Source organism: Dicentrarchus labrax, unplaced genomic scaffold (genome assembly GCF_905237075.1).
Source record: "Dicentrarchus labrax unplaced genomic scaffold, dlabrax2021, whole genome shotgun sequence".
In the NCBI taxonomy this organism is placed as follows: domain Eukaryota; kingdom Metazoa; phylum Chordata; class Actinopteri; family Moronidae; genus Dicentrarchus; species Dicentrarchus labrax.
This window is the reverse complement of record NW_026136701.1, coordinates 3,278,870-3,296,084: the sequence shown is the minus strand read 5'-3', so window position 1 is coordinate 3,296,084 and position 17,215 is coordinate 3,278,870. Positions and strand designations below refer to the sequence as shown.

At 40.2% G+C, this 17,215-nt stretch overlaps 1 protein-coding gene across 1 annotated transcript; it reads right to left on the bottom strand.

Annotated features, from left to right (window-relative positions):
* Positions 1-50: 50 nt before the first annotated feature.
* On the bottom strand, positions 51-16,389 carry LOC127361062 (kinesin-associated protein 3). The gene is made up of 20 exons (XM_051395611.1): positions 16,224-16,389; positions 14,832-14,963; positions 14,409-14,566; positions 13,598-13,659; positions 13,101-13,242; positions 11,747-11,846; positions 11,491-11,615; positions 11,278-11,376; positions 10,171-10,349; positions 8,618-8,780; positions 8,190-8,290; positions 7,980-8,088; positions 7,706-7,818; positions 6,380-6,545; positions 5,610-5,735; positions 5,241-5,339; positions 4,483-4,568; positions 4,171-4,327; positions 3,428-3,512; positions 51-2,723 (listed from the first exon to the last, which is right to left on the bottom strand). The coding sequence occupies exons 1-20, from the start codon at positions 16,250-16,252 to the stop codon at positions 2,621-2,623; spliced, it is 2,334 nt and encodes a 777-aa protein (XP_051251571.1). The 5' UTR covers positions 16,253-16,389; the 3' UTR covers positions 51-2,620.
* Between the last annotated feature and the right edge of the window lie 826 nt (positions 16,390-17,215).

Genomic DNA, 17,215 nt, shown 5'->3' with positions numbered 1-17,215 from the left:
CGTCTACCTTAAGTGATGTCAGGTTAGTGTCAAAACACAAGAGACAAATGTATTTTATACATTTTAATAGAATACTGTCAATAAACCAGATCAAATGCGTTTGGCAGACCTACAAGGTACATCTAATTCATTTTGGTGAGAACGGTGAATGTAAACAAAACTGCATTAGTACTAAAAAGCTCCACAGGGAATTGTGAACACGATTTTAAAACAGTCATACAAAATGTGGGATTTTTTTGTTTTTTATTCAAGAACCTGAGCATGAAAGACAGTGAGAGAGATGGAACGAATCTATAGTTCAGTACTTGCTTCAGTTTACAGTGTCTTGTTAAGTAGCAATAAAAGCAAATATAAAAAACACAATAATGTACATAGATTAAGAATAACTTAAGATAAAAAAACATAACCATGCAGCAAAATTTAACTATATGTGCAAATATGCCTATAAGTGATACAGTATGTAGCTACCTGTCAGTGCCCTGCAAATACAGTGTGTGGGACCCTCCTTTTCATATGTAGTTCAGTCAATGCCACAATGCATTTTTGTTTTGAGTGTAAGAGTAATAGTACTGCTCTAATTCACATCTATACATTCAGACATGGATGGTTCTGTTGTCTAGAAATGCCATGCTCAAGGGAACAGCATTTGTTCCCTTAACCAAGCTAGCACTGGTATTTAAACGGATGAGAATCTAGTCACAGTCCTTGGTGCATTGTTTTCTTGTTGACGGTTATTGTACTAATCTTTTTGCAATAACCCTCCACAGCTCGAAGAATACACAGTAAACAATGACACAGTCATTTCTGCAGGAAACCAGCAGGAAACCAGCGAGACTGAAGACCATGAACAGAGTGGACACAAGAAAAACATTCACCCCCTGCACGGCTCAAGTCTCCTGATCTCACTGCTGCAGGGAGATGCCAAAGAGCATTATGAGCAATGATGTAGTGCCTGATACACACAGTGACGCTTCTCCAGAATGACCTCACTGCCCTCTCCTCAAACCTGCACACACAAACAAAAGCTCTCTCCTGATTGGTTAAATGTTCAAATATATACTGACTATGAATTATTATTAAGGTGTTTATAATTCAACATGTTAAAACTTGCAAACTGTTAGTCTGAAGAATTTACATGCTTTCAATGTAGTGCTTTCTCGCCATGAGAGAACTAGATCCGAGGATTATGGATTGGCTTCTCCAACCTGGGGGTGTGCCGACCGCTGGCAACTGGAGGTAACACACTGACTATGGATAAGTGTCTGATACTACCCCACTTCAAAAACCTGAAATATGCCTTTAAAGAAGTTGGTTTCTCTGACCTCCTGCAGTACAAACAAAGAATAACACTAGATGGATGTACACTAGACCCCAGTACTGTGTCAGACCATCTCTGGCCCTGCTACATGTGCTGGCTGTGACTTCCTGCAGGTAAAGCTGGTGAGCGGATGCCCTGTTTCAATGTGCGCTGCATTCAGGTCATCCCAGTGTTGTTTAAGAGGACAGATACTGTGTTGGGGGTGAATGGTGGCAGGTCAATATCATTCATTGTATTCTTGACATACTCTACGTCCAGTTGGAAAGAGAGGGCCCACTTCTTCTGCAGTGACAGAGTTTCTAATTTTCTCATTGCTGAATAAATATAATACTGCTATGGTTCCATCAGTGACATACACAGAGCCATTGGCTTGCACAAGACGGCAACATTTCTCAGGCCACCTTCACACAGGCTTGCTTTTTTGGATCGCAGCTGTAAAATTGACTGTCCCCCTCAGTCCTAAGCCTGCTGGCTCACACTCTTTCCAATCTGTGGTAATGCTTTCCTCATCAACGTACAGCTGTTGATCACTGTTGCCTGGAAACAAGCTTGGTGCCTGTTTTGACACGCATGGGGGGAAATAGAGAATAGCGGCAGAGATGTGGCCCAGGGGACCACCTGTGCAGTCTGCAGCACAAGTGAAAAACCAGCGGCCCTTTTTCCACTAACCTCGTAGGAAAAAACAGATCACTGGACTTGAATGTTATTCTCTGTATCAGAATCAAAAATACTTTAATAATCCCAGGGGAAGGAGGCTTAGCTATCTTGCAGCCAGGTTCAGCCTAGCCAGTGTGAAAGCACCCTAAGTTATAAGCACCAACAACAATGGGCCCATTTTACAGCGACACAGACAAGAGAAAGCAATGTACACTGTAGTGCATCTCAAACAGTGGAATGTAAGAACACAATAGATTAAACAAATATTCATTATCACGTTGGAAAAGAACATGCAAAAACTCAACAAGTCTGTTCACATTCTTCTTTGATTTGCCGACCCACTGGGAACTCATTATAAGAAGCCAGTGTAAGGAAGACTTAACTACTCATGTGTTTAACTTAATGGTGAATGAACAGATGGGTAATGACTGCATGGAACTGCAGTTTATTAAATAACTAGTTGAAAAACTGCAGTGGTAGTGGGTCAGTCCTTATTAGTATGATGTCTTTCAGCCTTTATGATCATTGTCTTAGTAACTATACCTCAGTGTCATGAGAGATTCTAACAGTGAAAACAGTGGACATGCAGGACACGAATGGGGAATAGATCGAAGATGAGAGGACGTCCTGAAGTGTTGTGTGTGTCTATGAGTACTGATAGAAGGGCTGCTCATCAGGTCTGAAGCCATAGGCAGTTGCTGGTCGTCCCGGTGATGAGCTGGTCTGATCGAAGACATCGCTGCCATCTCTGGAAAACAAAGCCAGTCAAATTAACCCAGACAGTTAACTGACACGGGTTGGACAGGAAGAGAGAGTTCTTCTGGATGCCTCAGAGCCCTCATGGGTTTGCAAGCAGGAGAGGAAGGACATGAATTTATGTGTATGTTTCATGAGTTTCATCCTCAAAGAAGCCAAATTCAACTTGTGTGCCATCTTCCTCCCAACAGTGTGTGGCTGGTAGAGTTTTCACCTTGTGTGTGTGTCATCATGGTAAAATGTGGTCCTGGAAGCACCTACTGTGATGGAAACTAGGGCAGCACGATTATGGCCAAAATGATAATCATGATTATTTCACACTTTGCACTTCCTGTGACTAACTTACTTAAAAAATAAAGGTCAACTCATGTTTTGCCAGTTAAATGCTTTTAATATGCTGCATTTTGTCCGGGAATAAAAGCATCCAGGCTGCAGCTGCACGGTGTGTGCACAGCGACGTGACAGCTTCTAAAAAGTTGAGGAAGCGCTTGACTTTAATATACAGTAGAGCACGCTTTTTAAACGCCAATATTGTAGACGACCAGATTTAATTCAATTAATATTCTATTAATTGTGTAAGCTCCCTATGGTTTCTCGGTTTGATTGATTTGAGCAACAGTTGACAAAACAATACAGGCATTTTAAGAGTTTGTGATTGTTGCTTCCAATGTTTCTGCTCTATGTTGACAAACTCACCCTGTATGGTGCAAGTCTCCATTCTGAGGCTGTAGGTCACTGAAGAAATCTGGGCTGACTGAACCGTCTGCTGGAGTTATTCCATCTAAAACACACATACACATGAGGATAAAATACACACACACACACACACACACACACACACACACACACACACACACACACACACACACACACACACACACAAATAGTGATTGCACTTTTCTAAATGCTACTACAGTATTTTAATCGGTAAGTAATACAGTGATTACCTAATCCCTCATTGAGTACTGCACTACATCAACGTTGCAGCTTCAATTTCAGTGGACTAAGAATAGAGTCAATCCACACACACACCAAAAGCTTTAGTGTTGGTGCATAAATGAATCAATAAATAACAATGTGTGTTCCTTTTCTGTATACTTCTCATGTGGTCTAGTTGGAAACTATTACTGTCCACTGAGTGTGTGCTAGTTTTTGTGCTATGTCTGATATTAGTAAGCCTGGTGAAGAGTCAGAGGCTGCCTGCCGCTGAAAAAGGGAGCTGCTTCTGAGGACCTCGACAACAATGGAGGAAGAGAGTGGAAGGGACGGAATTAGCTCTATACTAACTTTACTGAAACAGGTACAATGATCTGTAGCTACTATCACTATAAGCTTGACTAAAATTCTTAAAAAGGCAAAGCTTGATCATTCAGAATCCAGTACAGCGTGTCACTTTGTGTGGTTCTACATGCATGGACCAGTGTTTTGCGTGTGTGTACCTGCACTATAGAACAGATCAGTCCTATCGTTGTCGTTATCATAGAGATACGGTTCAGACTCATCAGCTTGGCGACTCTCGACCATCTCCAACCATTGGTTGTTATGGAAACGGAACTTCTCTGACTGAATCTTCCTCCCCCACTCCTCATCGTACTCCTGGATGACGAAGAAAAGGGTAAATAAATTAGAACAGCCTACAGACAAAGACAGGTGTGCCTCTATTCCTTCTTAAAGACTGTCCTGATGCATTACTCTTGTCACTAAGCGTTGCTACTCTGCGCATGCGTAAGCACAGTGTGTGTTTCACTTACAGCAATTATATCGAGGGTGTTGTCACACACTTTTCTGATCTCAGCATTCTTGTCATGCATCAGATCTATCAGGTAGGCTGGAGCCTCTGGAGAGAAGGTTAAAGAAAGAAATTTCACCTAAACTTCAGGGGGTGTGAACCCAGCTAAAAGACTAAATGACTTCATCTTTAAAAATCCACTCGAGACACATTTTAAAAGGTTGTAAAAATACTCTGTGGTTAATACTGCTATGGTTAACATTTTGTTTAACATGGTTTTTCTAAAATAAAAAGATCTATGAATGCGCCGCCCACCACCGCTGCTTTCTAGGTTGATTGGTGAAAGAACAGCATCCATCAAGATGGCCAGCATTAGATTCAGCCATAGCCTACAGGTTTGAGCCTCAGTCAGAGCCAGACTCAGATGAGGAGTCTGCACTAAATCAGCGACTACCAGACGTATCAGAACGGTAGTCAGTGTAGTCAGGCTCTTTATTTGTACATGTTGTTTGTTAGCTTGTAACTGGCAGTGATGTTAGAGTGTGTTGTCATTACGTAGTAGCTCCAGGGTTTGGTTTACATCCAAAAACTGCACACCTGGGTTGCTATCAAAACTTTCACTATGCTAGCGCTAACTCTCGCTCGCTAGTGACAAACCCTGCACAGATCCAAGTCAGTAAAGTCAATGTCTGACATTTTAGAATTAACATAAGATACACTTTTTTGAGTTGAGGGGATCTTTTAACATTAGACAGACAGAGTGCACTGTGGGAAGGATACGGGTGTCTTTGATGATGACGTCTCGCGTAGCTTGGTGAAACACCATCTGATAGAAGACGTAGACGATCTGACACACAAACTCATCATCCTCCTGTTGGGCTATATTCAACAAACAGAAGAACACATGGAGAGCAGGTTATAATACTGATCATTTCATAAGGTATGATATCTATTAGCAGTTTTTTCTTGGGATCATTGGGTTATTGCATTCAAACAAAAGAAAAGTAATTTTCATTTCAGGTCAGTGAAACAGATAAATCCAATTGTGTTTTGGAGTTCATCTAAACCTCAAGACTTTTATACAAAAGAGCATAAGGACAACTACTCATTGTGTCCACCTTGAACAAAAAGCACAGGTGTGTGTTTTACCGTTCAGTAGCTCGATAAGGGCAGGAATAATGCCGGATTTAGCCAACATGGCAGCGCAGGCGTCATCCATGGAAACCGTTCCGATCATTATCACTACCTCCAGGATGAGGTCATCCTCTGCTGAGCCTGAAACACAGTAAAGAGACGAACCTCACGAGATGAAACTTTATTAAGTGTTGGTTATATGGGCTGCTGTAGTAGAAAATAAGTTGCTGCAAAAGAAAGTATTATAAGTGATGAAACTTTTAAACAACACACAAAGTAAAGAACTGAGCACACTGAGCCAAATCAAGTAGTTTAGGCGGCCATATGCAAGAGTCGGACTGATATTTTAAAAAACACCAAAAGACTAAATTAAAAAGAAAGAAATAAAAATCCAATAATGATATGTCAGATATCTTTACAAACACAAACTTGAACTGACATGAACAACATATTAAGCAAGGATCCCTAAAATGTGTTAAAGAGTTGTGAGAAAGAAATGACCTAGGTTAGATATTTTACACTTAATAAACTTTATTATAAAAGATGGCAGTAAAGTTGAAGTTAACTTCACTGGAAATAAAATACTTATGCTATATGCTATGCTAGGTGCTATAAATAAAAACATAAATAAAACAATAAACTTAAAGTCAAAATATACACAAACTGCAACCATATATGCTATATGCCCTAATATAAACATATATTTGCTAAATATGTGGCTTTATCATTTGGGCTCTAAAACATTATCATTAAGATATATTTCCTGGTTTCTGTCTAATCAGTACCTGGTTTAAGTCTGTCTTTGAGGTAGGGTACCAGGTTGTACTCCTTCAGCACCAACTCCCAGTCCAGGTCAGGGATGGTGAGGTTGGCTAGCGTCCCCAGACACTCGAGAACCCACACCTCCTCTTCCTCTGCACGGATCTCTGCTGCCAGGTCACCGACATAGTCCTGACAGAGACAGACAAGAGAGCATTAACATTATGGGCTATTAAAACCCTTCTGGTTCTACTGCTAATAGTTCTACAACTAACAGCATTACTAATACCAATTTGGGCCAAGTTTACGGAGATCGTTGGAAAATGGCCCCAGATTAGACGCAAATCGCCGCGGTCCTGTGAGAACAATCGCTGTGTGAACTGAGACAGAGACACAGCTCAAAGGATCGCCGATGCCTCGCAGACACCCAAAAAATATCAGGCAGAATAAATATTTGGTCCTGTCAGAGATGACTTGGGGAGCCATGCCATTAGATACAGCCAATGAGAGCAGGCAAGCCACTCTCACCGGCAGACAGGAAGCAGCGAACCGGTAGTTACGGTAGTAGTAGTTGGTAACAGCTGAAGAAACAGTGTTGTGAGTTGTGTTCAATTTGGCACTTTTTGGCCCGCTGCTCATTCCCACGGTCTCCCATTGAGAGCACAGCAACAACAGAGACTGAGCCAGTTGCGGAGATAAATGTTAAGTACAGCATAAAGTTTGTTAATATGGATTATATTGATGCCGAACTGACAAGACGACTGTCAGCATGGCGCACATTAGCTTGTGTGTCGAGAGTTATGTGTTTTTATGGACACATTGGGAATTTTAGATTTTTAGTGTTTCTTAAAGGGAGTTTGGTGCAGTGAGCCTTTAGCTGAATTCAAACTGCATTCAAACATTTATTACCACTACAGAAACACTAGAAAGCTGCTCAATGTGTACTGTGGATAGTTAGGCTATTAGTAGTTTAATAAGGTGTCTATTTATTACTATCGGCTTACTGTACCCAGTTTCAAACGGCAGTATGCTGTAAATGTTTGCCCTTTGTGCCTGTATGTTTAAACTACTTTACTAATTAAACTTGATGTGCTTGTTATTAGTGGTGTTATTAATGACTCCTGATGAAATGTAGTTTGGAGACCAGTCTGAGGGATTACTCCTTGTGAAAGACCTAGTAGTGTGTGACCCACTGCTGCTGATCAGTCACGTAGTGTGCAAATGACAACAACTTCAAGACTCCAGATAACAAGACAGAAAGTTGTGTGACCAAGGCTTAATACTAATAACAATACTTAGTTAATTATCATAGCTGTTTTGAGTTTTTGGGAGTAGAACTGTTTTCCACTCACTATGAACAGTGGTTTGGTTGGTCCGTCATGTTGTGAGATGTTTCTAATCATCTTCATCAGAAGGCAGTCTTTCATCTTTAGAGCTCTCTTCATGAGCATCTTTAACCCATTTCCTAGACAGAAAGATATAAACATTATTACCCAGTTAGCACAGTTTAATTAAATATACATAGATGACTGAAGTCACTATCAAGTGAAGAGACTTGTGGAAAAGGTGTCAGCACTCTGGGGGACTTTACAGAGACATTGAGCCATTATCTGGTCATATAAATACCTTCACACATGAGTTGTGCATTCCTCTTGTTTGCAGCCAGGTTGATACAGATGGAGAGGATCTCAGCTTCGATTTCCTCCTCACTGTGCTCATACAGCATTTGCATTAGCTAGACACAATCACAATTTGACTTTTAGAACTATCAAAGTCAGTATACATGTTGAAGTGAACAGTTCATACTGCTTGTGTTTGTCGTGGCTCTCAGAGTACCTGAGGTATGCAGTCTGTGTAAACAAACATGCCCTTGAAACGGTCGTCGATGCTGATGTGATACAGGATACGCATGGCTACCTGACGGTTGTTCTCGTCACCTGCATGACATCAAACACACAAACAAACAGCAGTGAAGATTTTCTTATACTCTTCAGTGATAACACAAATCAACCTGCAGCAAACGTTGACAAATGTCACAGCCATCCATCTAATAAGAGCAATAGTTTAATATATGTTTCAGTGTGGACTGACATACAGACGTCGCCATCCATAGAGCGCTGCTGCTAGCATGGCCAAAAATGAACACTATGAGCTCCATAGAGGCAGTCATTCATCGAATGGCTACTGTGCTGTGAATAAAACATAATTTACTGTACATGCAATATAGACAATATACACTGTATGTTACTAGTGTGTACTGTTACCCAACATGGCAGTCAGTTTAGGCAACAGTCCAACTTCCACCATCTTGGCTCTCAGTCCAGAGTCAAAGGAGAGGTTGAGTAGCAGACGCAGAGTCAGGTTCAACAGGTCTTCATGGTCACATGGAACCAGACGAGCCAATCGTTCAACAGTATCCACCTCAGCCTGCAAATCACACAGACACAGATCAGATCCAGCTAATCACACTGAAACTGTAACGGTACACTCAACTCACGATTCCATACAATTCACAATGCTGGGTTCACAGAACGATTTTTTAAAAGCAAAATTAGAATGAAGACAAATTATGACTGAAAATTACAACAGATAAAAGAATATTTTACCTTTCCTGATGTATTTGCAGCTTAATACAAATACTGATGCGAGTGACGTAGGATGTCAAACAAGCAAAGTCAAAAGTAGATAGCGCCCTCTGCTGAAAAATCTATTCATTTTTTATCTCACTGATTTGAATCTTCACATTTTTGTATCACAATATATCTTTACGTATGTAGTCATTACAGCAGCAAGCAACAGAATATATGAGAATGAGGACAAATATTGACGGTGAAGCAATAACTACAAGACAGACATTAGATAAGACATAATTGCAAGTACAAATGCATGTTTAACTGTTTACCCTTTTCCCTCATTAAAAGCCCAAATTATATACAATAACTGAAACAGAATACACAAAATATAAGAACAAAATATAATTAAAGGAAAAAAATGAGAATATATTAAATACAATAGAGACTAAATAACGCAGACAAACAGCTGCACTGATCACACAGCCATGTTCTCGGTACACCGCTTGATGACCTGAGACCTCTGACTGGACTGCAGTCAGTGAGCAGGTCAGAAATATACTGAGGAGACAAACCATGATGTGCTTCAATAACTCCACTTCCTCCACAGGCTGTCGCCGCTCTCTGCCCACATCTGACATTCTGGTACTGTGAGCTGTCCTCCCAGAGATGTACTCTGTCTGTGTGCTGTCCTCATCCGCTATTTCTTGAGGACAGCACACAGACGGAGGAAAAATATGGATTTGCTGTGGCCTTTTGGGTTGCGAGAGCCTTGGATATTTTGTGAATCTGAATGCACACCCCAGTTTATCAGCATGAATTTGAGATATAAATCCTTCAAACAATAAAAAGTTACTGACCTAAATTTCAAAGAGTCCAAAATAGTTCTGACTTGCTCACTGTACTACAGAGAAAGTGATACTCTCTCTGGTATCTCAGGCTGGTGTTTATAAAGCTGTTTTTGACATCCAATAATTGATTGAGATTCAATATTGAATAATTGATTCACTGTTTGTTAAATGATTGATTCTCAAAACTGGTCGTAGAGGCATTAATATTATTTTTTACTGCATCTGTCATTTAAGGTTGATATTAGGAGGCAATTGTCTGTTACGTGAAATATAGCTAGATAAGTAAATCACCTAACTATAGACCCGTGGCTTGTAGTGACACTGTTCAAAATGACTCTCTGTCTGTCCCTCCTTGTACCATTCATCTAGTGCAGCAGGATGAGTCCTTCCACTCACCATGTCATTCTTGTTCTCCAGAAAGATGGAAAGTTTTTTGAGGAATGAAACCACCAGTACCAGCAGCTCCTCATCGTCCCGGTCCAGAACTTTGACCAGAAGCCCAACAATGTTTTTATTCCTCATCTTCAGCTCCGTTCTTGTGTCCTCAGCAAGGTTCAACAGCAGGTAAAGAGACACTGGGAGACAGTGACAGAAAGAGAAGAAAATATGAGGAACTGAGTATAAGCACTTGTTATTTCTGGTAACATCACTGAAGACATTCTTTGCAGGGTTTCTGTGGGTTGGACAGATTCAATTTAAGACCATTGTGAATGCAATTTAGGACCTTTCATGTCCATACTGGCAAAAAAAGTACATGAAGGAAAATCAATATTGGCTCTATGTCTTGTCTGTTTTATTTTGTAGTTGTTGCATGTTGTTTATACAAGTAACATTAACTTCATTAATCCAATCAGTTTCCAAGATCTGTCAAAATCATATATATGCAGAGACCCTTCTTTGGTTACAGTTAAAAAATACCAAACCTCAGAAATACCGATTCAAACTTTTAATTAAAAACTTGTTTTTTGTTTCATAAAGTCAATGAATAGGAGTGATGCCTGGGCTGAACATTACTACCAACTATTGCCACTTTCACGCTGGTGGAGAAGAAAGAAGACATACAAGGTATGGAGCTGTCATTTGACAAGTACAGTGATGTAGTTGTTGTCCAGGAAGAACTACAGGCTGTTTCAGCTTGAAGAGAAATGGTCAGACTGCAGGAATTCATTTGCTTGGCAACGTTGTGTAACTTTGATTAGCACCCAGCAGCTAACTTAGCTTGCTCAGTGGCATCTGAACCAGCGTGCAATGCATCATGGTCATATAGGCACTGCCGGCACGGCTCCCCAAGCAGGAGAACTTTTTTTCGATCAATATTGCTTCAATTGACTACATTTACCATGAACACTGATTGGACACCCACATAGAACGTGGCAAAACTGTCCCTTTAAATGATGCATCAACACTGCACTCACATCAGAGCAAAGAAACACACGCTCTGGTGTTATTGCTACTCTATGACACAATAAAAAGAGTTCTTTGAGAGTTGAAAGGCCAGTCTACCTCTGAGCAGCTGTTCCTGTTTAGCCAGAAGACCTTGGTACTTCCTCAGAGCTTTGTCCTGGTCTCTTCTCAGAGAGCCATTCTCTGGGGCTGATTCACGTACACAGAAGAGTGTTAAGGAACACACACAAAGTGAGTCAGGTAAATTATACAGGAGGGCAGAACCATAACAACTCAAACGGAAGAAGCAAATGACAGCATATAAAAGGATATAAGCCTTGTTTTTCTTGCGCAGCTCTTCACGCCACACATCATGTCTCTTCAGCTCATGTTCCACCACGCTCATACACAACGCGCCTATTTTATAATGACTCACCACTCCGTGAAACTGGGAGAAACTGGAGGAGAGACACACCATGTAAAATGATGAAGTAGAACAGTGAGGCATAGTAAAGGAGTGTGTGCCATTCTGTGTGTGTGTGTGTGTGTGTGTGTGTGTGTGTGTGTGTGTGTGTGTGTGTGTGTGTACCTGGAGAAGCAGAAGAAGATGTAGATGATGATGGTGGCCAGCTCCACGCTCTGTTTCCAGTCCTCCCTCAATACTCTGGCCAGAGCACCAAGAGCTGCCTCTACACACACAAACACACGCTGTATTCATGCGAGGTGACATGACACATGAGCCATGTGTAAAAACAGACATAGTTAGGCTTTAAATTGGATACTTGGATTAAAACAGTGTGACTTTCACTTGAGATTGTTGATGTTTTTATAATTTATGGCCATATTTATTTGTGTTACAGCCAGCTTCAGCTTATTAAACACATCAAAGTACAGAAGAAACAATGAATGCTTGTTGATTTATTGATGAGGTAACATAAAATTTGTCTTTTTTAATGAAACTATTGTACATCTCTTCCATCATTAGATAGTAGTGGCTTTCACGTACATTTTTACCTGAATGTTGCATTAGATGAAAGGTCAATCTCTGCAACAATGTTCGGATTATGGTCACATTTATTAAATGATAACACAAGTAGAGATGATGCAACTGAATAGCTAGAGACAAAGAAACAATAGAGTTGACTTAAGAGTCAAACTTGTGCTGGTGCAACATGCTGCTAGTTTCTTTTAGAATTCAGGGTTACCACTGAAAAGTTTGTTTTGAGACATTAAGCTTGATGTGAAAACCAAACATTAAATTAAACCGCATGTTTCCATGATATAGTAATATGGAAAACATCTGAATAATTTCCAGAACCTGGAATAACTGTGGGATAAAAACTACAATACAAAATAAAGAAAACTGGAGTGTACAATATGGTGTTTACTACTTCATAGTTTAATTACTTATAGATAATCTGTTACATTGAGTAAACGCCTCCATCAGTGACTTCCCGAAAGCTTTTCCATCTGCTGCTGTGATTACCTCGAGTCTCTAACTAGAATAGAAACACTCAGGGATTGATATCATGTCTACCAGGGGTCTATACTAAAACATATTGTATTGCAATATTTTATTTATTTTCGTGTTTAAACTACCAACCGCTAAATAGCAATGTTGTAAACATAAATTGAGGGCTATGGTGTTGGGACTGTGATGAATACAAATACAGAACACACTTTTTAAAGCATATGCTGGTGTGTTCTGTATTTATATATATTCTTTTATATACCATGACAGTTGGTGGTCAGTCACTCTTGCTGAAAAGAGCCTACAGAAACTCAACCCTCACCGAAAGAATACATGAGAGAAAACATCCTAAACACACCTTTTGATTGATCATAAATGAGGGCAGAAATGTACCACGTTTAGCTAATGAGTGATTTAAGTATGTTAGCTACTTCTCCAAACATGAGAATTAGTATGAAGAATGAAACTATACCGTTGTGTAGCAGCTCCTCCAGGTTGTCAGGGTTGCGGGCAAGCTGCAGAATGAGGGAGGAGCCTCTGATCTTCTCTGGGATGCCTTCATAGAGCAGTTCTACATACTCGTCCACTCTGGTTATACTGGCTTCCTCATTTAACTACACAAACAGACAGAAACACAGACACTGTTACTGACTAACAATGAGCAGTGGCAAACTATTAAGGCCTTGGCACACCAAGTTCGTATTTTTCTTTTCTTTTTTTTTAAATCCATCATCCGATAAAAAGCCAGGCATAATTAAATGGAAATAAATAAATGAGAAATTAGAAATACTAGATTATTGCATGGTACTGAGGCCTTAAATTTGGTGTTGGTGCAAATCAGGTTAGTGAAGAATGAAGAATCACAAATAAAATGTCTCTCTCTGAGAACAGAGATCTAACTGAAATAGCTGAGAAGAAACAATATACACGAACTAACAAGCAGAGTCAGTCAGTGTTTTAAGCGGTTACCTCCATCCCTTCAAACGGTGTCAGCTCTCTGGGTTTCACAATTCTTTTCTCTTTCTTCTCCACTGGTGACACAAAAAGCCAACAATAAAAACATTAGAGTGCTGTATTTCCTTTGAAAGGTGAAGTTTTGTTTCATTTACTGTATGCTTTGTAATATTATTCTCATTGTGAATTTAGTAATACATGTACAGGACCTACATGGCTAATCAATGTAAACACAGACTCCTCATATCTGCCATCCCTCTGTTTGAAACTTTGCAGCGTGATGAATTTCAGAATTTCAGCACATTTCAGTGTTGAGCAATGTTTTCACCCTTCTATACTGTGATGTTTTGTGCGGACCACAGAAAGAATAGCATTGGGGCTGCACAATAAAGTGAAATATTGTCAAACTTGCAATGTGACCTAGTACAATATCCAAAACTGCAGAAACTGCATTTTAAGGTAAAATGTGACAAACAGATAATGAAGTACTGACTGTAGTGCTGCAGAGACGCTCAGGCCTACAAACCCAACAAATGTCACATCATCATGATTTTAATAGTTTTTCAGTAAACATGAAAATTGTTATGCAAAAATTATCATTCCAACTAATCATGGAATCATGTTGCAATATCTTTCAAAATAATTACAATATGATTTTTTCTTACCATATCATGCAGCCCTAAATAGCATTTAATAAGGCATCAGCTAATACGGATCCCAGGGAGTAATAAAATAATTCAATGATTCTGAAATCTAATTTTGATGGTGAAAATTTGGATATGTTTAGAATCTACAGCAAAGGTGTAATAATGGTGACGTGACTGACTTTTGCCCTCCACAGGTGACGATTTCCTGTTCTGCAAGTAGTAGAGGAGCTGCTCCACCTGGGGCAAGCGGGACTGAGGGATGAGTTTACACTCATCCACCACTTTCTTAGCCAAAGCTACCACATCTGTACTAGGAGAAAGACTCTTCACACGGATACTGGGGGGAGACAGAGAGTACAAAGAGAAGGGTGACGGATAAGTTGATGGACCAATTTAAAGAAGGATCAAAATAAATGAAAGGAGGTAGGGAACAGCAATGGAAATCTGGGGTGGGAAGATAATACAAAGAGAAAATCAACTCTAACCATGAAAAACAGACTTGTGTCACTCAATTTCACTTCAAGCAGAGAAAGAAGAACAACAGCCCAAGAGGACGTGGGAACAGAATGAGAGTTGTGTGTAGAAAATCAAAAGTACATTACATTTTTTGTCCCTCCTTGCGTTCGCCCAGCATATGGCCTCCGCTCTCACCCAGGATAGATGCTTCCACCTCATAGTGGACCACAAGGGCCTTCTCTGTGGGATGGACATCCAAACTGCCCGCAGTCACTTTGCTTTGGGTGATGATGAACAGTAAAGATACATATTAAATAATCCATGTGTTAGGGTTCAATTTCAACTCAATAAATTCCACAACAAATGTGTCCCAAGAACATGACTGTATCCATCAAACAGGTCTCCATTTCAAATGGCCGAGATGTTTACATCATACCTTTCATAGAATTTGGATAATAACTAACTCATACTGACTTTATATGTTGATAAAGAGAAAAAGGCAAATGAAAAATAATAGAAACAGAGATGTATGTATAGGGTTTGGTTCTTGTCTGTCATGCCGACAGCTGACCAGCTTTGAACTGTTTTACATCCATCCACCAAAACAATACAGAGACACGCCCAGACAGCGACATGGGCTACAGATAGCTGGCTAACAGGCTAACACGGTTCCATAAAGGGTTGCATTTAATAAAGATAAACTCATCTCACAGTGTAAACTTGAAGACAGTAAACTAATTCAACGTAGCTAGGCAGTTTATCGGCCACCGTTTCACAGTACTGTAGCTTGCTTACGCTAGCTATGTTAGCTGTAACCCAGATATCCCAGCACTCTGAACTGAGGGAATTTAATGCCAAACCCCGTTTAACAATCTATCAGTTAAATGGCGTTGTGTTTCCCGGCAAAAATATAGGTCGGCTGGAAAATGAAAACAGTGTTTAATGGTGTTTTATTGTCTAGTGATGGATTCGGCATTGTCAATATACACAGGTTGGGTCCTTCTACTGATTGACACAGATAAGATCCCTCTTTGCATTAGTTAGCGGTAGCTTCCACGAAGGGGCGGCTGTGAAGAGACATGATTGTGGAAGCAATCGCACTGCTTGTGAAATGAGACATTTCCCCACCCAAGTATGGCTTATTTGTGAATTACAGATTAGCCGAATTGAATGGTGGGTCATACTGTATTACAAAAGATCTCCAGTTATTTTACACTTGGTACTCGCCTTTTCCTGGCGAGCAAGCAAACATTTGCCCGTAGTTTGACTAATGATTCTTGAGATTCTCTCCAACAATAGACCCGCACACACCCGTTACGATATACTGTCAATGGTTACGATGCATTTTCAATAACACGCCATACTTTCGTTAAACATGTAACGTTACAGCTGATGCAAAAGAAAGCGGATACCATATTTCAATTACATTAACGTACAAGAGGCATTGTAGTAAGGTTAGCTAGCTAACATTACTATTTCCCCAAAAAACATATTGAACTAAGTTGACGTTACAATCACGTTAACGTTGTTCGTCATACCGTTTGAGGTAGCGCGCGTCATCCTGCATCTTCCCCAAATGTATTTTTTCAGATTTAAATGAATTTAACAGCTTGGTCACATTTAATAAACCACCCAAATCACGACCATAGAAATCCGTGTGCTAATCGCTAGCGCCACTGTCAAAACAGCAAGGCTGGACTACAAACATGGAGTTCTTCCCTACGGCCTTTAGATTTTTCCCTACGTTCAGACTCCCAGGCAGCATATCTGCCAGTGCTGCGTACAACTACCGCCCCACTTTAAGAGACTAGATTGTAACCATAACCTCAGTTGATAACAACACTCAACTGTGCATGATGCATAACTCTGTTGCTTCCCACTGAGTCCAATGGAACCACAATCATTTCCCTTGGTGTATGGCTTTACTATACCTGCTCCAAATTGTTATGCAAATACGTTTTTCAATGAAAGTTTCCAATTGTGCTGCTTCCAACGTCTGTCACTGACATCAGTCTCAGACAGGTTTGGTAAGTTTGCCAGGTGAGCCTAATTCACAGGAAACTACTTAAGGAGGTTTTTTTTCTCCACATTATTAAGCAAGTCACAGGTTTTATGCAATGTGGGGAAAAAGAAAGCTCTTTCTGCAGATGAAAAGCAGGAAATAGTGCAGTACCTTTCAATAGATATGAAATCACTGGATATTTCAGGAAATCTTAAGAGAGATCACCGTCCTGTGAAAAGATTTGTGTGTGATTCAGAGTGCAGACGGGTTCGTTCGGATAAAAGCGTGTTAAGGAAAGTTTCTGTAAGGCCAATTCATCGTATTCAGAGAGCAGCTGTGAAGAAGCCACTGATGAGTAGTAAAAAAGGTATTTGAAGCTGCTGGTTGCTGATGTGCATAAAGCTGTAGTTCAGCCACCCTTAAATGCCCACAAGGAGAAACGATTGCAGGGGGCTCAGAAATACATCAAGACTCATTTCAACAGTTTTATTCACTGATGTATGCCGTGCTACACTGGATGGTCCAGGT